The sequence below is a fragment of the Macrotis lagotis genome, chromosome 3 (genome assembly GCF_037893015.1).
Source record: "Macrotis lagotis isolate mMagLag1 chromosome 3, bilby.v1.9.chrom.fasta, whole genome shotgun sequence".
In the NCBI taxonomy this organism is placed as follows: Eukaryota; Metazoa; Chordata; class Mammalia; order Peramelemorphia; family Peramelidae; genus Macrotis; species Macrotis lagotis.
In genome coordinates this window covers 283930542-283955716 of record NC_133660.1, presented here as the reverse complement: position 1 = coordinate 283955716, position 25175 = coordinate 283930542, and the positions used below count along the sequence as shown (strand labels likewise).

The 25175-nt window shown below is 58.0% G+C and overlaps 1 protein-coding gene across 1 annotated transcript; it reads right to left on the bottom strand.

Annotated features, from left to right (window-relative positions):
- Nucleotides 1–326: 326 nt before the first annotated feature.
- On the bottom strand, nt 327–24932 carry CDC42BPG (CDC42 binding protein kinase gamma). The gene is made up of 37 exons (XM_074231136.1): nt 24779–24932; nt 20856–20947; nt 20681–20764; nt 20326–20421; nt 19776–19924; nt 18758–18851; nt 18475–18675; nt 17601–17849; nt 16159–16229; nt 15820–15920; nt 15646–15729; nt 14892–14971; nt 14372–14551; nt 13541–13633; nt 12990–13123; nt 12821–12899; nt 12330–12436; nt 12108–12222; nt 11327–11475; nt 10417–10505; nt 9946–9998; nt 9706–9813; nt 9299–9352; nt 8591–8696; nt 8338–8471; nt 8104–8243; nt 6004–6085; nt 5594–5810; nt 5379–5441; nt 4662–5246; nt 4360–4457; nt 4021–4105; nt 3286–3406; nt 3021–3129; nt 2273–2399; nt 2042–2127; nt 327–1471 (listed from the first exon to the last, which is right to left on the bottom strand). Exons 1-37 carry the CDS (start codon nt 24930–24932, stop codon nt 1415–1417), a joined length of 4626 nt encoding a protein of 1541 aa, XP_074087237.1. The 3' UTR covers nt 327–1414.
- Between the last annotated feature and the right edge of the window lie 243 nt (nt 24933–25175).

Genomic DNA, 25175 nt, shown 5'->3' with positions numbered 1-25175 from the left:
GTGCCCCCTCCACCCTACCCCCCAAGGGCGCAATGGGAAAGGGGCCAGAAGGTGGCGTATAAAGATATCTTTATTGGATCTCTTGTGTCACATCAGATACTGGTGATGACCCTTCCAGTGTCCATCAGATAACTGAGACAGCAAAATCATAATAATAATAATAATAATAACCCCGACAATAACAAGTGACCCCCCCATATCTCCCCAGCACAGAGGTGTCCGAAGCTTTGAGCAGTCGCCCTCTCCAGAGCCCAAATCAGAACGGATCCCGCATCCCTTACCCCCCACCCCACAGCCCTCCCCATCCCACAACTTAACCCCTCATAAATAATCCCTGAACCCCCCTCCTCCTTCCATCATGTCTAGCTCCGGCTCTACTCCAGGGGACCCCTTAGATCCGGCCTGGCTTTTCTCCACCTCTCTTCTGCCTCCCTAGTTTCCCCTTTTCTCCATTCTTGCCTTCCTCCTCCTCTCCTTGACCTTCCCCCCATTCTACCTCTTCCTGACTCCCTTTGGCTTCGCTGACCATCTTCCCTCTATCTCTTGTCCCTTCCCAGCTTCACCCTCTCTCCTGGGATGATGGGACTTAGAAGTGGGAGCACCTCAGAAACCCCAAGGCCCAAGGAGAGGGGACGTTCCCCTCGCTTCTGCAGTAGGGCTTTGATTGATAGCAGTTCCTCAGGCCCTCAGATCCTGGGTTCAAATCCACATTCTTTCCCTGATCCATCTTTTCTTCATGCTTTTGTCCCCCCTTTCTGTCTCTTCCTCACTCACGTTCCCTCTCTCCATCCCCCTCCTTTCTTCTCCCCCGGTTCCTCACTTCAGCCTTATTCTCTCAGGAGGTGGTCTTCCCTGACCCCCGACTCCCAGGGTCCATGTCCCTTGGACTCTGAGCCGTCTCTATCTCCACAGAGGAACCGGGGCCAGTAGCAGAAAGGCCCCGATGGCCCCTTCCCCTCCAGCACCACCCCCAAATCTGCCACCTGGGGCATCTTCTTCAGTTTCACTAAAGTCTGACCCTTCCCTTCCCTTCTCCTGGCCATAGCGAGCATCCACCGATGCCCAGGTCCCAGGGCTTTGGCACAAACAGGAGCCTTCCCAGCAGGGGAGGCCGAGTACAGACCCCCACCCCCATCCCACCCCTGGCAACACTGTGCACCTGAGAGCAAGAGAGGTGGGCATGGATGAGGGAAGGCTGGAAAGTGGGATCAACAAGTCTTGTGGTGCCCCTGGTCAGGGATCTCTGGATGATCCAGCTGCCCTATGCCCCCCTACTGTACACCACCCTGGCCCGCAGGGGGTGATCCAACCCCTTCCTGGCTCCATTAGCTTCTACACTGGCTGTCACTTTCCTTCCATTTCGCCCTTCTTGGGGCTGGCACGGGGAGGGGCTGGCATGCCCAGCCAGGATGGCTCAGCGGGAACTCTCAGATTCAGGGGCCGGGGGAAGGCTCCGGGGTCGGTCTGAGATCTGAGAGGGGGGAGAAAGGGAATCAGAGAGAACAACAGGCAGGACCCCCTAGGAACCCCAGGCCAGGCTCTCTCCCAGGGCTCCACTTCCAGGAGAAAGGTCTCCCTCACCCCCTCATGGTCCCCCTAGGGACCCTGAACTCCCTCCATGTGGCCAAAAGAAAGGTCTCCTCAGGATGTGGGGGTAGGGATGTCCAGGCAGGCCAGTGGTCAGATTTTCTGAACCAAAACTCAGAACTCAAAGTCTAAAGGGAGATTTTTTTTTTGTGAAACCTCCTTAAACAAACTGAAATCTAGACTCTTCAGGGGCCTCTAGGGTAGTGTAGAAAAATGGCAAGGACACTGGACCTTAGGTAAGCTACCTCCCCTTCTAGGCCTCAGTTTCTCCCTTTAAAACAAGGGGGTCCAACCAGTTCCCTCGCAATCCCAATGTTCCATGTCCTAAGGACTCTCCCAGATCTGGATGATTATTAGGGAGAAAAGCCTCTGCCTCAGTGAGGGAATGGGCATGAGCTGGGGCTTTGCGGTGCCACGGCCAGGCCCACCACACCATCTCCTCCTGGCTCCTCACCTGGTTCAAGGAGACTGCTGGACTCAGGGCACCCTGGCTACAGGACACCGACTCACTGGAGAGGGACGTCCGGGGTTTCCTCCTCACTGTGGAAAGAGGTGCCGGTGAGCTGGCCACAAGGTGCCTGGGCCAGGGCTGTGCCCGGACAGACATTTCTAGGGGAGTCACCTGAGCCACGGGCTTTGGGCCCGGGACAGGGAAGGCAGGAACTGGCTGGCACAGGCCTCTTACCGGAGTCTGTGTCTGGCAGGAGGACCTCACTGCCCATGGAGGCCGGGCGTCGGGGAGTCTCTGAAAAGCTGTGGGGTCTGGGGGTGCCGTGGCTCCGGCTTCCTCCCCGGGCCTTCTCCTCAGGATCCTGGAGGAAAGTCCAGAGTATGCTGAGCTCCATCTCTGCCCAGCCTCCTCCACCAGCTACCTGCCCCCAGTCTCCATCCAGAAGCTGTTGAAGCCCTATCATGTGCCAGGGCTCAGCTGATGCAGATGGGGAATCCAGTAACCTCTGCCCTCAGGGAGCTTCCGCTCCTTCTGTCCCCAACACTTGACCCAAACAAGACCAGCGGGTAGGGGCCCAGAGACCAGGGGCCCGACCCTGGGCAAGTCACTGGTCCACGTGGAGCCCAGGCCCTCCTGGGTGCAATGGTAGGGAGCTGGGTCATTTCTGAGCCTGGTTGATCTTAAGACCATTGGAGGTGCCACCACCAAGGCCTTGGCACTGTGGTCACCAAAGAACCTTAAACCTGGAAGGGACCCAGAGGTCATCTGAAAAATGCTTTCATTTTACAGATGGGGAAATGGGGGCTCAGGGAGAAAGACTTGCCCAAGGTCTCACACAGGAGAGCAAGTGAACCAGGTCCCCTGACAGTCTTGCGCTCTTTCCATCACTTCTCCTCAATCTCCGGGCCTAGGCCAGCTTCTGCCCACCTCCCTCCCATCCAGGCCCGTCTCAGATACATGGGATCAGCCAATGGACACTCACCGCGGGCAGCTCCGGTTTCCCGTCACCAGGACCCATGTGGGCCAGGTGGCTGAAGTTGGTTGGCGAGGAGATGAACTTCGAGCGTACAAAGGGGTCCTTCAGCATCTCCCTGGAAGAATGGCAGGGTCAGGTCCAGTATGCCCTCCCAGCAGAGGGCCACAACCCTAGAAAAGGGGCCGTTCCCAAGGGCAACAGGAGTTTCTGGGCACCACAGAGTGGGGGGGGGGCCCTACAGCCCAGGGGCTGGCCACTACCCAGCCTCTACCTGCGTTGCTGTTGGCGCTGCTCCTCAGAGACTCGGAAAAAAAAGCGCCGTTTGCTCTTGGTCCGGATCAGCTGGCGCCGGCTGTTGTCAGTCAGGTCAGGGATGTCAAACTCATCCTTCTCTGTAACAGCAACCCTCCCACTTCAGGAACCCCAGTCTGGGCACAGGGCGCCCTGGCAGCCAGGGAGCCTCTCTGAGCTGTGCTAGGAGGACAGTCCGGTCCTGCTGCGGGGCCCTTGGCGAGCCAGCATCACCGCCACCCACAGCAGAGGGAGCATGCATGGGAAAGGACCCCCAAACTTCCAGCCAGGGAGCTCTTTGATTGGCTGGTTGGGGTTTGGATGAGTTGTTTCATCCATTCAGAAAGTCCACCACTCATGCAGATCGGCCTTGCCCAGGGTCACTCAGCCAGGCAGGCGCATTGGCCAGACTGCAAGCTGGATCTCTCAGCCCTCCAGCTACTGCTTCTGGGTAGGGAAGTGAGTAGGCACAATATCATTCTCCCCATTTTATGGGAGGAAAACTGAGGCTCAGAGAGGGGACCTGCATGCCTGAGATCCTACAGCTAGGAAGGGGCAGATCCAGGAAGGGGCTTGGACCCAGGTCCTGCCTCTGACTGTAGCAGATTGGATGCCAGTGCTTCTCAGGAAGGGGAATGGCCTATGGCTAAGGCCAAGCCAACGGGCGTCGGGCAGGGGCCCAGGAAGAGCACCCCTTGAACACAGTGACACTCACCGGCCAGCCGATATCTGAGGTAGGTCAGTCGAACTTTCTCCAAGCCGAAGAGACAAAGGGAACCCTCTGGGTTCAGGGGACGGACCTAGGGATCCCAGGTCCAGAAAGTTAGATCTTCTCATTTTTCAGGAAGGGATACTGAGGCCCAAGGGAATTGGGAAGGTCACCTGGTAAACCATGGCCAGGAAGGGATTCGGACCTCAGCTGGAGTGGGTCCGGCTTCCTTGGCTCAGTTCCAGCCCCAGACCCCCCAGCATTAGCCCTGACCCTGGAGAAGGACTTGGGGTCAGCCCCTTGGACATCTCTGTCCCTCCCATCCCAGGGGCTTGGCAACCACACCTTCTTGAGTGGCAAAGACTGGACCCACTCAGCTTTCCGGACATCAAACACATCTATGGCATTCTCGCTGAACACTGTCAGATAGGGGGCTGTGTAGCCTGGTGGTTAGAGGGAAAGGGGGAGAAGGGGGAGTTGACCCTGATTATCACTGCCAACAGAAGCTCTCCTCTTTCTGGGTTTCCCAGATGCCCTCCTCGCACCAACCCCGGGACGGCTCAAGCAGGACTGTGCCCATTTCACGGAGTATGACGACAAGGATCCACCCCAGGCTCTGCCTCTGCCCACCCTGGCGTCTAACTCACCCCAACCTATGGGTGCTGCCGGCCAGAGGAGCTCCTGGCTCCTGGACTTCTTTCCCGTCCTGTCCACGTAGATGCCCGCCGTGGAGACCAGGAGCAGGAACTCACTGAGGCTGAGCTCCACAGCGCCCAGTGCCTCACTGGGGCCCGGCCCCTCGGTGGCCAGCCCAGACCCTAGCACCAGAGGGGCCGCCTCGTTGAGCAGTGGGTAAAGGGAGAAGGCTCCGGCTGCCCCAACGCACAGCCGGTCGCCCACCAGCGCCAGGCTCTGCACAGGCCCAGGCACCTGCAGTTCTCGGATGCGCCGGTGCCAGGGGCCGGGGCCAGGCCCCAGCTGGTAGCAGAGGACCTGCCTCTTGACGGCCACACAGAGTATGGGGGTGCTGGCCTGTAGGACCCGGCCTGCCGCCAGACTCTGACAGCCCCTCGACTCGGCGATCTTGGCCCCCGCCGCCTCGCTGCTCTCCAGCTCATCCAGGGCAAAAAGACGGACACTGGGGCCACGGCCACACAGCACAGCCAGGAGCCCCACGGGCTGGCTGACGGCCAGGCGCTGGACCCGCTTACACTCACCCACCTGGAAGATTTCTGGGGACAGAGGACAGTACATCACCACAGACCGAGCCCATCACCCCCGTCCCCTTCACCCTGGCTGGCCCTCTCCCCTTCAGCCCTGGCTCCCAGCTCATCCCCGGCTTCCACAGCCCACCCTGGCCTCACCATTGGTGTGCAGGTGGATGACGTAGAGTCCGTCTTCAGTGCCCAGGGCCAGACGCCCATGGTCTGGAGGAAGGGGGAGGGGAGAACGTCACCAGAGAAGGAGCAGGCACACTCCTACCCAGTGGAGCCCTGGCTGCTGGTCATGGTGCCCCTTCCCTGTTGGCAGCACCTGAGCTGGCCTTGCCCCTTCCCCAGCACACCCAGGGGAGGCTCACCAATGATGGCTGCGCAGAGAGCATGGGGCATCAGGGGCAGAGCATTGTCATAGGCCTCCTTCAGGGTGTAGATGGGGAGGGGCCGGGGCCGCATGTCCAGCAGGAGGCGATGCAGCTCCCCCAGGACCTGCAGCCAGCGGGTCCTCTCTGCCACACTGTCGGCCAGTAGCAGCACAGAGCACAGGGTCGGGGGGACGGTCAGCTGGGATGCTGTTACCTGAGGGGGAGCCAGGGTGGAGATGCTGGTGGTGGGGCGCCCCAGGAGTCACAGAGTAAGGCAGACAGGACCCACCCGGCCCTCCCATATGTCAATGGGCCAGGGAGCTGGGACGACTGAAAATGGGACCTGTGGTGACTCCCCAGGACAGAGGATCTGGACCAAGACCCAGAATCTCTTTCCCGATACTCACCCGGAAGATGCGGGGCAGGTCCCGGGACTGTGCATGGATGACGTCAGATGCTAGGACTGGGGCGGCTGAGAACTGGGGGTCCCTGAGAACCGCAGAGAGGAGGAATGGCCCCTGGCCCCCAGGTCTCCATCCAATGCCCATTTAAAGAGGGCTTCCCTCTAGGGGCCTCAAGAATCCCCTGGACCTGGACCTCTCATCAGGTCCAAAGCTGCCTCTGAACCTTCAGGTCCAACCGAGCTGACCCTTCTCCCAACAGACCCCTTCAGATGCTTCAAGTAGTAAGATACCATCTGCCTGGGGCAGCTGGGGTGCCAGAGTGCCCCATGCACAGGCCTGGCATCAAGAAAGCTCATCTCCTTGAGTTCAAATCCGACCTGACACTTGCTAGCTGTGTGACCCTGGGCAAGTCTTTTTACCCTGCTTGCCTCAGTTTCCTCATCAAATGATCTGGAGAAGGAACTGGCAAACCAAGTCCAGTATCTTTGCCAAGAACACCCCAGAGTCAGACACAGCTGAGACAACCAAACAACAAACATCCTGTCCAGCCCCAGTTCTCCAAATAAACAATCCCAGATCCTTTAATGACTCTTCCCACCACAGCGTCTCCAAGTCCTTCACCCTCTTCTGGACAAATTCTTTTTAGACTAGCTTATCAGTGTCCTTCCTGGAAAATAATGCCCAACTTCCCTCCTTTCTGGAAGAGGTGGGGGGCTATGGGTGTGGAATACAACATACAATGTCAGATTCAATGGATGTGTTTACTTTGGCTGAACGTTTGCTTTATTTTATTTCTCCCTTATTCTTTATTATGAAGGGTAGCTTTCTGGGGAGCAGCAGAGCACAGGATTCACTGGGAAATTTAGGGGATGCCCAAAGATATCAATCAATTAAAAAATTTAGAAACGGGGTAGCTAGGTGGCACAGTGGATAGAGCACCAGCCCTGGAGTCAGGAGGACCTGAGTTCAAATGTGACCTCGGACACTTAATCATGACCTAGCTGTGTGGCCTTGTGTGTGGCCACTTAACCCCACTGCCTTGCAAAAAAAAAAAAAACCCTAAAAAAAACCCTAAAAACAGTTGGGCACCCAGGCCACAGCTCTCCAGGACCCTAAAAGGATCATCATCTCCCTAGTTCTGGAAGTTCCACATTTTTGAACGCATCCCCATGGCACCATCGACTTCGGATGCTACCACATCCCAACATAGACTCAGATGCTGAGAGAGCTGGCTGCCCACTCTGACCTCTGGGTCTTTTTCACAAGGGTTATTGTCCCTTCTATCGATAATTTCTTAAGCTCCTGCCATCTATATGCCAGTTGTCAGGCCTACAGATAAGAGAAGGAGACAGTGCCTGCCCTCAAGGAGCTTCTAGTCTACCGGGAGGTACAGCCTATCCTCTAAGAAGAGGCTACATGCTCTCTATAGCCCATAACCAGACAGGGCTATTGGGCCTCCCCCACGTTGGGTTAGTGACGGTGATCGTCTGAACCCAAGGACTGGCTTGGCTGTCCTAAAGGAGACTAGAGGTGGGCCATGATGGCCATCCTCAAATAGGCCCCGGGGGACAGAAGCAGGAGCCCTGGGTGAATGACAGACAGGCAGGTGGCTCTTGGTTGGGGAGCAGGAGGAGTTCCCCAACAGCGTGAACAGAAAACCTCCCCCTCCCCGTCAGAGATGTCCCAGAGCAGATTCTTCTGGGTTGGCTCCTGGCCTTCTGCAGTCCACCTCACTCATTCTGGCCTTTCGGGGTCTAGCCTGGTTCCAGCCCACCCAGACCATCCTGGAGGGAGTCCCCATGAGGGAGACCTGATGAACCACAGATGAGAAGCGTGATCTCATCACTGATCACACCATGGATGGCCTGGAGACCGAGCCTTGGGGCATTCCACTGGAGACCTCCCTCTGAATGAATCCATCTCGTACTAATCTTTAGGCTATTTCTGGCCTCCCCCCCGGGGCTCCTCCAGTCTCTTCAGCTGCGTCCAGCCTCCAGGATTCTGCTCTGAGCCCCAGGCTCCATCCTTCCTACCACTATCTCCCAGACCAACTACACTAGTCTAGGCCCAGCCCCCAATCGCCCTCCCCTAGCCCGCACCCACCTTAAGTCCAGTGTCTGAATGAGGGCATTGCTTGTAGGGGAGAACTTTGGGTCAGGGGCATCATACAGGAGGAGGCGGAGGTCACTGAGCATGGCAAACACCCTCTGCCAGCCCCGGCGTACCCCTGAGGGACGTGGCACCTAGGCAGGGGAGGAGGAGATATCCCAGGATCAAGAGAGCCACCTCTGAGCCTTCTGTCCCCCCAGACCCCAGCCCTCCCTGGGCCTCACTCACCGCTAGGAAGCCCTCATAAGCTGTTCCAATGCCAGTCTCAGCGTTCACCCCCAGGACTGTCCGGAGAAGCTCGGGAGGCACAGGACAGGGAGGGGCCAGGGGGGCACAGGCTGAATGGCAGAAATAACTACAGGCTGGGGTGGTGGGGAGAGAGAGACAGACGGGAAGACGGGAGGTGAAACCAGGGCTTGGGACGGACAGGGGGCGAAAGGGCACGGGGCCAAGGGAGGGGGCTCTGACACAGGGATCTCACCTTCACAGGCCAGGCCCTGGCGGCTAAGGCCCAGCATGAGCGAGGTACATCTCAGACACTTGGTGGGGGTCGGGAAGCTCCGGGGGCGCAGAGTATGGGAACCGGGCTGGGAAGGGGAGTCAGGCAGATTACCCTCCGGGCCACAGAGTCGGACTTTGAGGGAGATGCTGCCCCCCATCCCAAAATACCATTTCTGGCCACTTTGCCCACCGGGGTTGTTCTCCATTCTGAGCTTCCTCCTAGCCAGGAGGTTCCCCATTCAAGGGTCCCTCCCAGTGAGACATTCCCTGCTCCAAGCTCCCCAGCAAGGAGAGCCCCTGCCCTGAGACCCCCCTCCTCGCCCCACTTGAACATTTCCTCTTCAAAGATCCCTTCCAGCAGCACATTCTCTGTCCTGCCCCCCATTTGGGCCCCATCCAAAGATCTCTCCTGCTCAGGCCTTCCTTTCTAAACCCTTCCAGCTAAGACATGAGGAGTTCTAAGAGCCCTCTCAGCTGGGGCGTTCCCATTTCGAAGCCATCCCACGAGGGACGTTCCCTGTTCTAAACCCTCCCAACAGGATGTTCTTCGTTCTAAGGTCCTTCCCGAATTTCCCACAGCCCAGTAGCTGAGGCCAGGGCACACCAGAGGACTCCATGAAGGGACGTTCTAATCTGAGAGTTCTGGGTCAGATCCTTCCCTGCCCGTGGTCCCCTCCTGGGCTCTGACCTTGGCTGGAGGGCTGTCGGCCGGAGCTGGGGCTGGAGCTCGAGGAAAGACGGCCTGGATCCCAGGGGAGAGAGAGGCACATATCAAGGGATGGTGGAGGCCTGGACCATGGGGCCAGGGGAAAGGTCTGAGTTTGGCCTGGCTTGGCCTGTCCTGATCAGTCGTGGCCACGGGAGTGACCCCCGCAGCCACCCCCAAAATGACACAGCATCTCCTTGGCCTACATTCTGGCCTAGGATCCACAGACACTGCTATTTCTTGCACCCGAGGGCAGGGGCCACCTCATTTCTGTCCCTGCAAGCCTAGCACTGACCACACAGCATGAAGAGAGGATTGTGGGCTGGGTGTCCGGAGGTTGAGGAAGGGGGAAGGAAGGGTCCAGTCTCTTCTCAGGGCCAGGGTCTCACCCCCATCCGCAGGCTGCGGCGGCCCTCTGGGCGTAGCTCTGCCTCAGTTCCGGGGCGTCGGGAGTCGGGTGGGTCTGGGAAGCTGGCGGGATCCTTCGAAGCATCCTTCTGTGGGACCCAATCAGGGGAGTCATGGCGGAAGGGAGACAAGGAACGAAAAGCCATTCCATCCTCTTCCTCCTATACCACCACAGTAGAACCCAACCCGGCCCGCCTTTCTCCCCTGCCCCTCGCCCTCACCTCTGAGCTCCGAAAGGACAGGAATGGAATTAGAGAATTGGACGGTTTGGAATCTGCCAAGAGAAAGGGAAGGGGAGGTCGAGTCCAGCAAGGAGAGCCCGGGTCTGGCTGTCTTCACTTTCTGGGTAACCCTGAACGATCCTCTCTGGGACTCAGTTTGCCCATGTGTATACCGGAAGAGGGGGTGTCACAAGATTGGTCGGGCCCCTCCCAGCTCCCATCCAGTGTCCTTGGCTGTGACCAACTGCCTAGTGTTGTGACTGCCTGTGGTGTGACTGGCACAGGCCCCTCCTGGTAAGGCTCGATGGCGGGCACGTCCGGCCAGCCTTGTTTAGAAGCTGAGAGGTGAGGGGCTGGAGCTCAGAGTCCCTGGGCATGCGGCAGCCATGCTGGGATCTGACCCCCAAAACTTGGGTGGTGAATCTGGGAGCCCCCCAGGAAGGCTCCCACCCCCCACCGCCAGGCTCTTACCCCCCAGCCCCCGGGCCTTCAGCTCCTCCTTCAGGGTGGCCAGCTCCTGCTGCAGCGCCTGGTTACGTTTCTCAGCTTCCTGCAAGTGGCTAGAGGAGACAGGGAAACCCTGTCCACCAGACTGACCCTGTCATCAGGGAGCACCCCCAAGCCCAGTCCTCTCGGGCCAGGGTCTAAAGACAAGGTCGGGCGATAAAAATGGATGGAGGGCTCTCTGGGCCACAGCGACCAGTGGCCTAGACGTGGCCTGAGGACTCTCCCCATGGGTCTTCTAGGTCCCTCCCAGCTCTGTGGTCTTGATTTCTCCCAGTCATGACCTTCTCTGTCCTGGCTGCTGGGCTAAACCTTCGAGGGTCTGCCCAGCTCCGGGTTCTAAGGCCTGTCTCCACTCCAGCCTACTGTCTAGGCTTCTTCCCAGGGTGAGATCACAGACAAGGAAAGTTGCACAGAGCACACTTCTCCAATCTACAGTTGGATCTTGGATGGAAGGTGGAACCCGCGCTCCACACCCCCCATACACCCACACAGACCGCGCTGTCTCCTGTTGGCGCTTCTCCACACCTGGGCTCTGAGCTAGGCTGTTTCTGTGCTACTAAAGCCTGGCAGCCCCCTCCAGATCGGGCCCCCAGGGAACAGTCCCTGCGCTGAGTTGGGGTTTCCATCACTGAGCTGGCATGTTCTAGGCTCTAGAGTCCCTGCTGGCCCTGCTACATTGCCTGCTCTAGGTTCCAAGGTCCATCACAGCTCTGATGTCATGTGAGCTTACATTGGAAGGTCCATCCTATTAATCAGCCTTTCCCTCTGCCATGCTCCCCAAAGATGCCCCCAGAACCGCTAGCATCACCTGCCTCCCCCCCAGGACCACCATCCCACTCACCAACCCTGCCCCTGCCCATCCTCAGGAACCTACCTCTCCCCGAGGCGCTGGGCTTCCTGCACCCGGCCCAGCTCCTCCTGAAGGCTCTGCTTGGCTCGAATTTCAGCCTCCAGGGCAGACTGAAGCTCCAGTTTGGCCGAGGCCTCCATCTTCTGGAGCCGCCGGGCCTTCCACTGGTGGTCCTGGCCCAGAGAGATCCAGAGCCGGTGAGAGCCCGCCCGCCCTCCATGGCTGCCCACATTCCCATCCCTCATGATGCCCCAAGTTGGGCTCTACCCCTCATCGGTCATGGGACTATGGGCAAAGCCTTCCTCTTCCTCATCCATACAATGGGTTCTATGATGGTTGAACCATTGGATTTCTAAAGTCCCCCCCCCGCCCCACTCTGATGCTCCACGTTCTAGATTCTCAGGCTGGTGGACTAGGCTTTCAAGGGCCTTCCCAGCTACCTGTTCTAAGGCCTCCCTCTGCTTCATTCTACCTTCTAAGGTCCTTCCTGGGGTAAGATCACAGCTTGGACATTCCACATTCTAGATTCTCCCACCCCTCCTAGCTCTGACACACCATGTTCTAGGTTCTTGGGCCCCTCCCAACTTGGGACACTCCATGTTCTAGGTTCGCATGCCCTCCCACCTCTGACAGTCTAGGGTCCCAAGTCTCAGGACCGTGCCTTAACATTCTCTGCCCTGATTTCCATTGGGATCAAGGAGCTCAGAGCAGGCAGCAACAGTCGGCTGACGGTGGAACCTCAGGCACGATGCCCGGACACAAAGGATACCCTTGGGGACTCCCCTGCCCAGGAGCGGAGACTCACCAGGGGCCGGGCCGGGAGGGTCTGGGTGCCGGCGCTCCGTAAAGCCTCCAGCTCCTCCGCCATCTTGGTGGCCAGAGCCTGCAGGTAGCCTCGAGAGACCTTCTCGTCATTGACCCTGTGGGAGGGCGGGAGGGGGGCTCGGCTTAGGAGCCTTCCCTCTCCCGGCCTGTCTCCCCACGCCCCTGGGCTCCCCGCTAGCAGCGGGCAGGGAGCCTCACCCACCAGGTGAGGATGTCGGAAATCTGAGCCTCCCAGTTGCTCTCATTCTCCCGCTTCTCTCCTTCCAGTTGTCTCTGGATCTGCTTCTCCCGCTCCAGCTCTCCCGACAGCTGCCCAGAAGGAAGAAGGCAAGAGCCCAGGTCCCCTCGCACCCGCCACCCTTCCCTAACTCACCCCTCCCTTGGCTCCCATCTAAGCTCTGCCTGGCTGAATCCTTCCTTCAGCAGATGCCACCTCTGGACTCAATCCTGCCATTTATCGCCTGGGGTTCCTTGGGAAGGGCCCTTCCTTCTCTGGGCCTCATTTTCCCCTCCTGTACAATGCAGGCAAAGGGGTTGGAACCGGTGGATCTCTAAAGGTTCCTTCCAGCTCAAAATGATGAGACCCCCCCCCCAAATGCCCCTTTCTCCAGGAAGCCCTGCCAGTGACTCCTTGGGCTAAGTCTGGCTGAGGGGGGCAGCTGGGGCCTCAGGCCCAGGGGAGCCCCGGCTCACCTGCTCCTGTGCCTGGGTCAGACGTCTGTTCTCCTCCTGTAGCCGTAACAGTTCGTCCCTCCCTTTGAGGCTGGAGGTCCTGGGGAGAAAACATCAGCTGATGACTCCCCGAGCCCCAGACGCCCTGGCCCCCGAGCCCCAGGGTCAGGCTCCTGCCCCCTCTTCTCACCCCTGGCTCCGAGCCTGCTCCAGCTGAGATCTCAAAGCATCCAGCTCCTTCTTCAGGGCCTCCTGCTGCCCAGGCCCCTGGAGAGTTGGGCTCAGGGGGCCGGAGCCATTGGTCTCAGGAGTTGGCTGGCTGGCCTAAGGACGGGAGGAGCATCAGCCCCTGGGTCCAAGCCCCTTCCCCCCGCCCAAAGAGTGGCGCTGAAAGATGGCATCAGGGCCACTGGGCAAGCCTGATGGGCAACCTCAGGTGGGGGGTCCCCTCTGCTACCCACAAATGCCCCCTCCCTATCAAAGTGCTGTCAGTAAAGACTTTGGATCCACACACAAGGCAGGAGGATGAACACAAGTGTGGGGGTAGGGCCCATTGTGTTTGGGGAAATAGTTAAGCTAAAGGAATGAAACTCTAATGGTGGAATTTTAGGCCTCAACTCTGAGCAGGGAGGGGCCAGGACATAGACTCCTGACCTGGAGCCGGGCTGTATGACTAAGCAGCTGCTACCCTGGCCCCCAGGATGCCCAGGATGCCCCCTCCCTCCCTGCTCCTGAAGGTACCTTGCCTCGGGCACGCTCCTTCTCCCTGCTCCGCTCCCTCTGCTTCCGGAGCCGGGAGACTTCAGTGCTCAAGGTGGTCACCTTGGTCTCTAGCTGAATGGGGGGAAGGGTCGCAGGGTCAGAAACTTCCTAGGAGGGTGACCTCGAGCAGAGCGGGGAAAGACAGAGGTTGAGAGGGCTGGGGTGGGGGGGGGACAAGCATTGTTTGAGCCCCTACTGTATGCAGGTGCTTTCTAGGCTGTTTAAATAGGAGCTCATTGGATCCTCATATCATTATCCCCTTTTACAGATGAGAAAAATGAGGCACAGAGTTCAGGGACTTGCCCAGGGCTTCTGGCAAATGTCGGAGACCACATTTAAACTCAGTTCCTCCTGACTCCAGGCCTGGCACTCTATTCATTTTAACACCTGGCTGCCTCAACAGGAGACTTGGGTTCAAATCCTGTCTTGGACACTTATGGCTCCATTTATCTCCTGTACCTCAGTTTCCCCCTCTGTAAGATGGGGAACAGACAAGAGAGAAAATAGCTACAGTGCTGACTCTGTGGGAGGAACCTGTTTTGCAACCCCCCAAAAAATCTTAGGACCTAGGCCTTCCCAGCATGAAAGCTCCCTCCACTGATCCAACAGCCACTCACAGGTCACCCCAGGAGATAGGAGCTGGGCTGAGCCCAGAGGGGGCCAGATGCAGTCAGATGCTCAGCAGCCTGCTCAGGGCTGAAATGATGCCTGGAGGGCACCAAAGGCCAGGGCCTGGCCCCTCAGGTTCCACTGCTTGGCTCCTTCCCACCCTGAGGACCCCTGCTCCCCTCCTGGGCTGGGCTCAGCCACCTCAGCCTGGGCTTCCCGGGCATCGTCCAGTTGGCGACTTAGGGCCTGGGCCCGGCTCCTGGCAGCTCCCATGGCCTCCTCGGCCTCCTTCAGCCTCTGTTGCAGCTCCTTTTGCCTCCCGTCAGAGATGAGCAGCTCCTGGGCCTGGGTCTGCAGCTGGGCCCGAGCCTCTGACAGGTCCTACGGGCAATGGGACAAGGAAGGGTTGAGGCTCTGCCTCCCAGAGGGGCCTGGGGGGCACCTGGGCAGGCCCAGTGGGGGCAGCCAAACCTCCTTCTGCATCCTTTGACCTCATCTTGCCAAGCTTGCATCTCTAAGCCCCCAGAGACCCGGGGAGTGGAGTGACCCCATCCTGTGTCCTCAGAACAAACTTATAATGGACATGACTTGCCCAAGGTCACCCTACCAGTCAACAGCATAATCTAAGCCCGGCTCCCTCACCCCCCACCATACGTCGTTGTTTGCTGTGGGAGTCACCAGCACTGAAGGCCCATGGGCAGTGATGGGGGGGGTTTCAAACCTGGCAAAGCTGGTCTCTCTCCTGCTGCCAATTGCTCACAGGGATCGGCTTCCCTCCTGGTGCCCCCTCAGCCTGGGCTTCTGTTGGGGAGAGAACCAGAAATGAATGATTCAAGGAGGGGAGGGTCCAGCGGCTGCCCTCCCACCAGGCTGCTGTCCCTGGAAGCTTGGGCCAAATTGCCAAGAGGGGCAGGGGCTCTGGTGGGACCTGGGGCCAGAGGAAACCAGAAAACAGGTCAGAGCTATGTGTAGAGACAGGGAAATTCAGGCCCAAAGTGGGTCAGAGAGGCAGGGGGCACAGGGAGTGAGAGCTGGGCCAGGAAGCCCCAAGACCTGAATTCAAATCCTTCTTCAGACACTATCTTAGAGACTCTGGGCAAGTCACTTAACCTGTTTGCCTCAGTTTCCTCAACTGTAAACTAGGGATCCAAACCCTCCCAGGGTCATTGTGAGAATGAACTGAGATAACATCATGGTTGGCACACAGTCGATGCTTAATAATTGTTTCTTTCTTTCCCTTCCCCCTTCCTCTAGTCCAGAGTCGGTGTCCTCTCCACTGACCTTCAGGGCCTCTCTCTTCCCTCCTCCCCAGGACTCATTCTTCTTGGCTGAAAAGGGGGAGCTAAGAACAACCCCAGGCCCTGAGTCTTTGAGTGGCCAGGACAGATTAAATGAAGAAACTGGATGGAGTCACATCCCAGCTGTTAGCCCAGAGGAGAAACTGAGGCAGAGCTGGGGGGGAGGGGGACCACTACCTGCGAGCTTCTTCCGAAGGCTGTCCACCTCCTTCCTCAGCTGCTCCAGTTCCTGGCAGCCAGGGGCAGCTCTCTGCTGGAAATCTGGGGGAGAGGCAGCCCTGAGAACCCCCAAGGCAGGATGGCCCCCCTCCCCCCCGGGCCCATACTCCAGCGGACCCCAGCCCACTCTACCTTGCAGGCTTCCATTCAGCTCTGCTTTCTCCAGGTGCCCTGATTTCCACTCCAGACTGGGGGCCAGCGGGTCAGGGCTCTTATCTGAGCTGGGGCAGGGGCTGGGGAGGACACCAGGGCCAGTGAGGGGCAGGTGCTCACACAACACCCTTCTCCCCTCGGACCCTGGGGACATCTGCCCTCCACTGGGACGGAAGGGGCCGGGAATGATCAGCCCTGGACCCTCGGCCCCTGCCTGCCCCCAGCCCTGCCCCACTAGCCCTAGTCCCCCCAGCCCTGGCCACATCCACCATCACAAGGCCAGGGAGGGATGGGGCTCACAGGGGAGGTCACACTTACGTGAAGGTGAAACCCACAAAGGGCAGGTGGTGGCCAGAGAAGGTCCCATGGGAAGCAGGTGGCAGGGTCCCCTACAAAGAAGGAGAGATATCAAGCTTCCTGACTGGCCCCCTGGACCCTCGGCCACCAGCGCACACCCCTACTCAAGAGTCTGCAGTGGCTCCCAACTGCCCCCAGGATGACGGAGGACCACCTCCCTTCTGGTCACCAGGTTTGCCTTATGGCCCAGTCCCCGGCCTCCCTTCCTCTCCGTTGTTTGCCCCAGATCTAATCCCTTGCTGAGTCTGGTCCACTCCACATCTCAGGTTCACCCTCAATTTCCTCCCATTCCTACAGCTAAGCCCCATCCTTAGCTGCGCCATGGCAACACACTAATTGGTTTCACGCACACACACACAGACACGCACACACGTGTGCACACTAATATCTATCCTCTATTTGGTTTGGAGAGGGGAAATCAATGGGGTTGAATTGACTCTCCCAGGACCACAGAACTAGGCAATTATTAAGTGTTGGAGGTCGGATTTGAACTCAGGTATTCCTGACTCCAGAGCCGGTGCTCTATCCACTGTGCCACCTAGCTGCCTTCTCCATTTAAGTTATATTCTGAGGCTCCCATTGCCAACATTCAGCTTGGTGGTCACAGAGTCATCTGCCTGGGGCATCCGGTCCTTTATGGGGGAGGACTCTGAGGCTCGGCAAAGCTCTAGCCTGTGGCTGCAGCCCACATCTTTCTCTCCACTGGACCTTCAAACCAAACTCTTATCGCCAAGCCTTTGCCCAGGCTGTGCCCCTTGCCTACAGCTGACTCCCATAACTCCTCCCCTTCTCTGCCTTTTGAAATCCATCCCTTCCCTTGGAAGGGCTTCCCCAATATGCCCCCTCTCCATCCCCATCCCCTTGGTTGGCATCTCAGATGGGTCCTATGGCTTGCCAGGGCTACTGAGACTTGAGGTGGGGTTCCCAAGTCCAGGGGGTTTCACATGGGGAAACTGAGGTTCACAGAAGACCACAGGGAGGAGTAAATGGCAGAACTAGATGCCCTTCCCATTTCCCGGTGGGTAAGATCACTCTCAAAGGTCCACAGAGTTGGATCGGGAAAACTTAGACTGGAGCACATCCCTGCCAGGCTTCCTGGCGCTGAAGACTACAAGTCCCATGAGATTGTGGGGTGAACCTCAGAGGCTGCTGGGAGTTGTAGTCATGTCCTGGGCTGGGGAGACCGAGGGAACAGAGGGGTAGATAGATGCCCCCCCCTTCCCTTCAAAGCTGGATCTCTTGAGTCTCGATTAAACTACCTCAATCTTGAAGGTGGGAGGATACAAAGGCCAAGTTATGGGCCCCAGAGCCTTCTGGGAATTGTAGTTCTTGCCCAGAGTCCCAGAAACAAAGGAGGCAGTTTCCTTTCCCCACCCCCCTCATGGCCAAGCATTGCCCCTCACCGGATGGTTAAGGGTATCATCATCCACATCAAAGTTGGAGGTGTCCACAGGCCCCTGGAGCTCGGGAATATAGGGGGCAGTGCTGGTCGGGAGCTGCTCCCAGTCCACCCCCTCGAAGAAGGGGTGAGCCCGGAAGTCATCCAGACCCCCCCGGCCCAGCCTCTCCTCCTGGCGACACAGGAGTTTGCGGATCAGGTCCCGGGCACTCTCTGACACCTCGGGGACATCTGGAGGGAACTGCAGGTGGTCCTGGTAGAGAGGGAGAATGCTGGGACCCAGACTCAGTTTACCCCCTTCTCCAGAGCCCAGTCACTGGGGCCCAGTCAGTTGTCTGCACCTCACCCCCCCCAGCCTAGAACCTTAGGCATCTCCACCTGACTCCAGAACCCGTCAGAGCCTACTCCCTAGACTAGAACCTCGGGCTTGGGTATTTCCTTGCCCCACCTCAGCCTAAGATTATATCGAAGCTGGACCCTGAGTGGTTGTCTCTTAGCTCTGACCTTAAGTCTCGAGCATACTTACCTAGCCTAGACCCTTTCTCTTAGTCTAAGACCACAGGCCGCCCTGCCCCATGTTATCCTAGAACCCAGACACTTGTCCTAGAGTCCATTTGGCTCAAACCCCAAGACTTCTTCTTAAGTCTAGAACTTGGGGAACGTATCCATCTCCCTGGCCTAGAACCCTGAGTTCATAGGACCGTAGTTTTCTAGGGTTAAGTCCAAGCCCCTCATTTCACAGATGAGGAAACTGAGGCCTAGCAAGGGAACCGAATTTGCCAGGGTCCCAAAGGCTAACATCACTTCTCTCCCAGCCTGCCCTTTGTCCAGAACTCTGAGGTTTTCTTCAGCCTGACTGCCCACCCCATCCTGCTGACCTCATAGTTCATGATCTTGCCATAGGTCTCCACCAGAGACTCCGCATAGAAGGGGGTCTCTCCGAAGAGCAGCTCATACATACAGACCCCCAGGGACCACCAGTCACACTGTGGCCCATAGTGGCCCTTTCCTTCCTCCATGGCTTGTAGAATCTCGGGGGAGATGTAGTCTGGGGTGCCAACGGCCACTGAAGAGTCCACCTGGAGGCCAGTGACAGGAATAGGGTGAGGTCGGGGTCAGATGGGGCCTAAGTCCACACCAACTCCAGGCACCTCTCCTCACCATTCCATTGGCATTGAGCCGCAGGCAGGAGCCAAAATCTGCCAAGCGAATGTGCCCATTGGTGTCCAGAAGCACATTGTCCGGCTTGACGTCCCTGTGCCAGAAGAACCAGGCTCAGGTTAGAGGATGGGGTTCTCCAGGGAGGGAACATCTGCCTAGCCTGACCCGGACTCAAAGCTCAGAGAGAAGCAGCGGGCACAGGGGCACCCAGAGAGAAGGGGGTCTGACCCTGGGCTCCTGAGCCAGCATTCTCCCAACTACGTGACATCACTTCCACAAGCCTCTTGGTACCTGATACAGGGGCTGACGGGGGGGGGGGGGGTGGCCAAATCCTGCAAAAGGGTCAGAGGCCAGAGCAAGATTCCTGCATTCTAGGAGGGAATCAGATGCTATGGAAGGAGGAGAAACTGGCCACAAGATTGGGATGGAGAAGCAGGGGATGCCCTCCAGGAAAGGGCAGCTGGCAGCTGGGTTAGAGCTGGCAGGGAGTGGGAAGCAGAGAAGAGTGAGAGGCCAGGGACTGCAGAAGAGCAAGTGGGGCTGGGTCCTATACAGAGTTAGCCAGGGCCAGGAGCCCAGCTCTGCCCCCAAATACCAAAGGGCACCTTGGGCCTTCTCTCCTCTCTGGGCCTCAGTTCCCTCATCTGTGGAATGAGGGGCTTGGACTCATTGAATGACCTGAGGTAGACTCCTGTTCTCAGGCTACCCTCCTGTGCATCACGTGTGGCCCCTGAGTTCTGAGAAAGAAGCTAGAGACTGGGAGGTGGAGGATGGGGGCCAGGACTCCTGGGTCCTCAGGGAGAGGAAGGTAGAATTGGTGGGCAGGAAGGGGGGTAATGTTCAGGGCCTAGGGGCTTGGATGCTTGAATTCGGGAGGTAGAGGACAGGGGGCCAGGACTCCTGGGTCCTCAGGGAGAGGAAGGGAAGACTGCCTGGAGGATGAGAATGGGGCGGAGGTGACTTAGAGGGTCTGCTGATTCTTGGGGCAATGGGGAGGAGTTAAGGTGGGAATAGGCACCTGTGTACATAGCCCAGCTGGTGCAGTGAGTGGATGGCCAGCACCATCTCTGCCAGGTAGAACTGTGCCAGCTCAGGGGGCAGCCGGTCCTCAAAACGACTCAGCAGGGTCAGCAGGTCCCCACCAGCATAGTAGTCCATTACCAAATACTGGGGGAGGGAATAAGCAATGATTAAGCACCTACTGTCTTGGCCATATCCCAGAGTACTGACTCATTTCTCAGCCCCCCCCCAATCGACTCTGCTCGCCACATGCCTGGACTGGGGGAATGGCGTCATGGCCCTAGCTAGCCACAACCCAAGCTCAAGTCCAAGCTCAAGCTGTCCAGCCTCTGCTCCCAAGGGCACCTCACTGACCCTTGTGACCCTGGGGAAGTGGGTCCCTAAACACTCCTGGACCCTCCGTGGTGGCCCTCTCATGTCCATCCCAAGCCCAGATGGGATGTAGGAGTGGCTATGGTCCAGGCAATTGGCCTTCTTGCATGCCTCGGCCCTGTCCTGATCCTAAGCCCCCCAAAAGCCCCAGGCCAGCCCCTGGCCTCCAAGCTCACCAGATATTCATCATCTTGGAAAGCCCAATGGAGAGTCGTCACCCAGTGGCCATCTCCCTTCACCAGGACATCTCGCTCCTCCCGGAAGCAGGCGGTCTAGAGGACAAAGAGAAAGGCGCCAGCGCCCCAATCACAAAAGCTCCTTTCTCACGAGTCCTCGTCCTGATGCTGTGGCCAAGACTCTGGCTGACTCAGACTCGGTTCCCTTGGTAGTAAAATGAGGAGTCTGGACTGGATAAGCTGCAGGTTCCTGACATCTCAGACACTTTGTGCTCTGACCCCTCCTACCCCCACCCCAGACATTTCATCCTCTGTCCCTCTATGCTCTAGCAGGCAGAGGGACGGACCCACTGACCTCGGCCCTCTTCAGCATCTCCCATTTGTGCAGCATCTTCATGGCAAAGATCTGGTCGGTGTTCTTTTGTCTCACCACAGCGACCTGCAGGGACCCCAGGGAGACCGAGGGTCACGCCACTCTTCAAGGAATGGTCCCTTTGACCCCCACCCACCTCAAGCCCCTGGGAACTCACCTCCCCAAAGGCTCCTCGGCCAATCACTTTGAGGATCTCAAAGTCATCTCTCTGAAGCCTCAGTTCCTTCACCTTTGTCACAAAGGGGGTAGCTAACAGGGGAAAGAGGGTCCAGTGAGGAGAGAGGAGGAGATGCAAGGGCAGGGGTGCCTAGAGAACTGTCATGGTTTAGGGGAAAGTCTTTGCATTAGGGGAGCACATGCTGATCCCATTCTGCTGTCAACTTGCTTGGAGACCTTGGGTAGGTCACCTCTACCTGGCTTTCAGTTTCCCTCTGTAAAAAGAAGTTGGACAAGAGACAGGCAGCGCAGCTTTGTGGGGTCTGGTTTAGGATTCTGCTCTGCCACCCAGGATGGAATGAAGGAGAGGAGAGGGGACGGAGGAAGCATCCCTGGAACATCTTTTACTTTCCTTTTTCTTTAAATGTACAGAACAAAAAGTCAGCAAGCAGGGCAGCTTTGGAAGCTACGGGCTGAATTTACTCTGTATTTTAAAGGAACAGTGGCTTCTAACAGAGTCACTTTCATACTCTACAGTTTACATGGAAATGTCCATTTTATTTGGAGTTGGAATTCAGAATTTCAAAAACAAATTTAAGGAAAAAATCAGTGAAGGAGTCAGACTAGGTAAAGCAAAGGTAGAAAGTAGATAGAAAAAAGATAAGTGGAAGATAAGACAGACATAGATAAAGACAGGTGCATATATTGATGGACGGATGGATGGAGATGGAGATGGCCACCTGAGATCCCTTCCACATTTGGACATTCTATTGGCCTCTCTCCCTAAGGTGGTAGGAATACTACAATTCCCATGAGTCTAGGTCAGTTAACTCCCTAGGGAAAGGCAGGTTCTTCTCCCAGGGATTGATGGGAGTTGTAGTCTACCCACACACCCCCTTAATAGGTCGGAAGTTGAGAAGTTGGCAGGGGGTAATGGGGAAATGCTCAGGAGGCTGTCAGTACTCTTCCCTTTAATCCATCTAGAAACCCACCAAGAGGGCTACTACTTCCTCCCCACCTCTAGGGCAGTGCCCACACTCTACTTGCCCCAGGGTGAATGGCCCTCTCCATGGGGGCTGATGGGACTTGTAGTTCTCCCAGACCCAAAGAAGGAAAGCTGGGGAAGGTCCACCACTGAAATTGAGGGGGGCACAGCCCCTGTCCCTAGTTCACCCTGCCCAGGCTCCAGGCTCCCCCCTGGTAGGGGCCAGGCCTGGGCCTGTCTTGGGGAACCGGATTGGTGACATTCTTCATAGGGGAAAGCATTGGGGGGGGGGGGTTCAGAAGGAGGAGAAATTGGGCTGGGGCTCTTACCCTTGCCAGCCCTGGGCTGGGGTGGGGGGGTGCAACTGCCTGGTTTCTGAAGAGAAGTGGCAAAAATGGGAGACAGGGATAAAGAGAGCCAGAGCAAGGACTGGCCAGGAGCTGGGAGCTTGAGGGAAGTGGGAACTTGGATCATGGGATTTAAAAGAAAGGACCAGACAGAGCATCATCCATCTAAATCCTTAAAATACATAAGGAGAAACTGAGGCCCAGAGAAGAAAGGCTAGTTGCCCAAGATACCCCAGGGAATGAGTTAATGGCGAGTCAAACTTCAGACAAATGACTCCAAACCCGGGGCTCCTTCCAGAAAATGAGAGTAAAGTGGGGGAGGCAGATGGGATACTGGGATTGGGGAAAGACAGTCTGGCTAAATCCAGGGGCAGGACTCAGGCCCTTGTGGCTATGATGCAGGGTTCCTGCCCTGCCCCAAGCTGGCTCCCCTGGGGAAGCCCAGGCAAGAAATCTTTGACAGAGTATAAACACAGCCACTCCCTGCCCGCTTCCTATCCCCCTCTTGTCCCCCCCCAACTCTCCCATCCCCCTCTCCCTGGTCCCCTCCAATTCATTTCTCTCTCCTTCTTCCCCATGCCTCCACAGATGTGACTTCTCACCACATCTGGGTAGCCCCTGCCCCCATGCTGGTTACTCTCCCCACCCTTGCTGCAGGGAGGACCCATCACAGGTTCCAGGATTTGGAGTAATCTTTTTGTGTCCTGGGCCCCTTGATGGGGAGAGTCTGGGAAAGCTCAAGGCCCCCTTCTCAGAATTACATTTTTAAAAGCTCATGCTTTTAAGCTTACACAGGCACCAATTCTACTGAAATGCAATTATCAACACTTAAAAAAAAAAAGGTTCCAGACTCCAGGTTAAGAACCCCTGATCTTGTGCAATGCCCTCATTGCAGAGGGGAGAACTGAGACCCAGACAGGGCCAGATTTGCCCACAGTTCATAGGAAATGAGTTCCTTGAGAGAACAGACTGTTTTATTTTCCTCTAGTGCCTCTAACTCTTAAGCACAGTTCCAAGGTCTTAACAAATGCTTGCTGAGTTAAATTCACTTAATTAGAGCAGACTGAAGGATCCGTCCTAAATGGGAGGAGGAGAAGGTGGGCTGTGGACCAGAGAGGAAATTAGAGGTCTGGGGAAAATGAAAGGCTAAGTCCCTGGGTCTTAAAGCTCAGGTTTAATTCTCTGCCTCAGTTTCCCCTCTCAGGATACAAGCTCCCCAGGCTGGTTTGTGGGTTTTCACTCAAAGCTGTTCCACAGGTTTAATAAACAGAAACCCTACAGCGGGGGAGGTATGGGAGCCTCCTTCCAGAAATTAATTGCCTTGTTAGTCTGGGGAGGAGAGAAAAGGGACAAAGAGAGATGAGTGTGGTGGTGGGAGCAGGTTTGGGGTGCCCACAGGGGGCTTAGGCAAGAACAGTCGCATAGGCAGCTGGTCAGGGATGAAGTTCAGTCTCTAACCCTAATTCTGGGCTCCTTTGGGAATGGGGAGAATTCCCCCAAAGCAACCTGGGGAGCAGGGCGAGTCAGGGCAGAGGAGGGATGAGTCACCCCCCCACACACACATAGACACACGCATGCTTGAGTCCAGAGAAGAGTGAAGCAGAGATCTAAACATACACATACACACACACACACACACACACACACACACCTGTAGACAGGAGGGAGAAGCAGAGATCTAAACACACACACACACACACACACACACACACACACACCCCTGGAGACAGGAGGGCAAAGAAGCAGAGATCCAAATTCACCCACAGACAGATCTGGAAGGAACTTTAACCATCACGTGGGCTCCCCAAAGCATCTATTAAATGCCACCTGGTTCCAGGCTCTCCTTTTACAGCTGGCACCCCGAGGTCCCGAGGAGGGCAGGATTTTGCCCAGTATCCTCCTCAGCTCCTTGCCTGGGAGCCCAAGGGTCAGGATGGTAACAGAACAAGAATCAGAAGAAGCCAGAAACACCCGGCTGAAGAGCTCACGGGGAAAGTCACGGGAGAGGGAGGTCCCTGGAAGCAGAGCAGCCCTAGAGCAGGGGCTGTAGAGGGAGAAGGAAGTAGCTTAGTTAGAAAGGCAGGGCCCCCCCTTGCTGGTGGGGCTGGGCCCCCGTGGTCCCCGAGCATCTGTCTAAGCAGCAGGCTGAGGCGCAGCAGGAATGCCAAGGGCCCGACGCTGGGCAAACACTCGGCCGGGCCCCACCCTTGGGAGCTGAGCCCCGGGGGCGGCAAGGTTGGGGGGCTGTGGCCCGGCAGCCAGGGCTCTAGCTGAGCTCCCGGGCCTGGGCTCCAGGGTCACCCTGGGCCAGCCACTCCCAGGTGACTCAGCCGCCACGGTCCGCTGCACAGGGGCCGGGGCCCTCTGGGAGCCTTGGGCCGGGGCAAGGTGGGGTGTGATGGGCCCGGGGGTCCCGGCACAGGCGGGGAGGCTGCAGAGCCGGGCCCCGAGCGTGTGTTCGACGGCACAGCCCCAGCCGCAGGGGGCCGGCTCCCCCGGGTGGGAGCCGGGTGGGAGCAGGGCCGCGGATGGGCCCGGAATGGCTGCCCCCCCCGCCCGGAGCCCGGGGGCAGCGTCGGGGACCCCACTCACCCCAGCTGAGGAAGTGCGCCACGTTCCTCTCCCGGCGCAGGGGGGCGCTCGAGAGCTCCTGGTGCAGCCCCAGGAGGAGGTCCAGCAGCCCGTCCAGGAGGCCGGCCGGCTCCCCGCGCGCCAGCCTCTGCAGGGCCCGCAGCCTGCTCTCCATGGTGCGCCCGGCCCGGGCCCCGCGGCCCCCCGCAGCCCCCCGCGGCTCCCGGCCTAGGGCCCGGCCGGCGGCATGGCTCCCGATGGCCCGCGGCCCCCTCCCTCCCGCCCCGGCTGTCACCTTCCTCTCCCGGCGGGCGGGCGGGCGGGCGGGCCGCCTCACCTGGGCTGGGGCCGCCCCGGCCCCGCCCCTGACGGACAGGTAGCTAGCGGCCAATCAGCGGCCGCCGGACGGAGGTGGAGG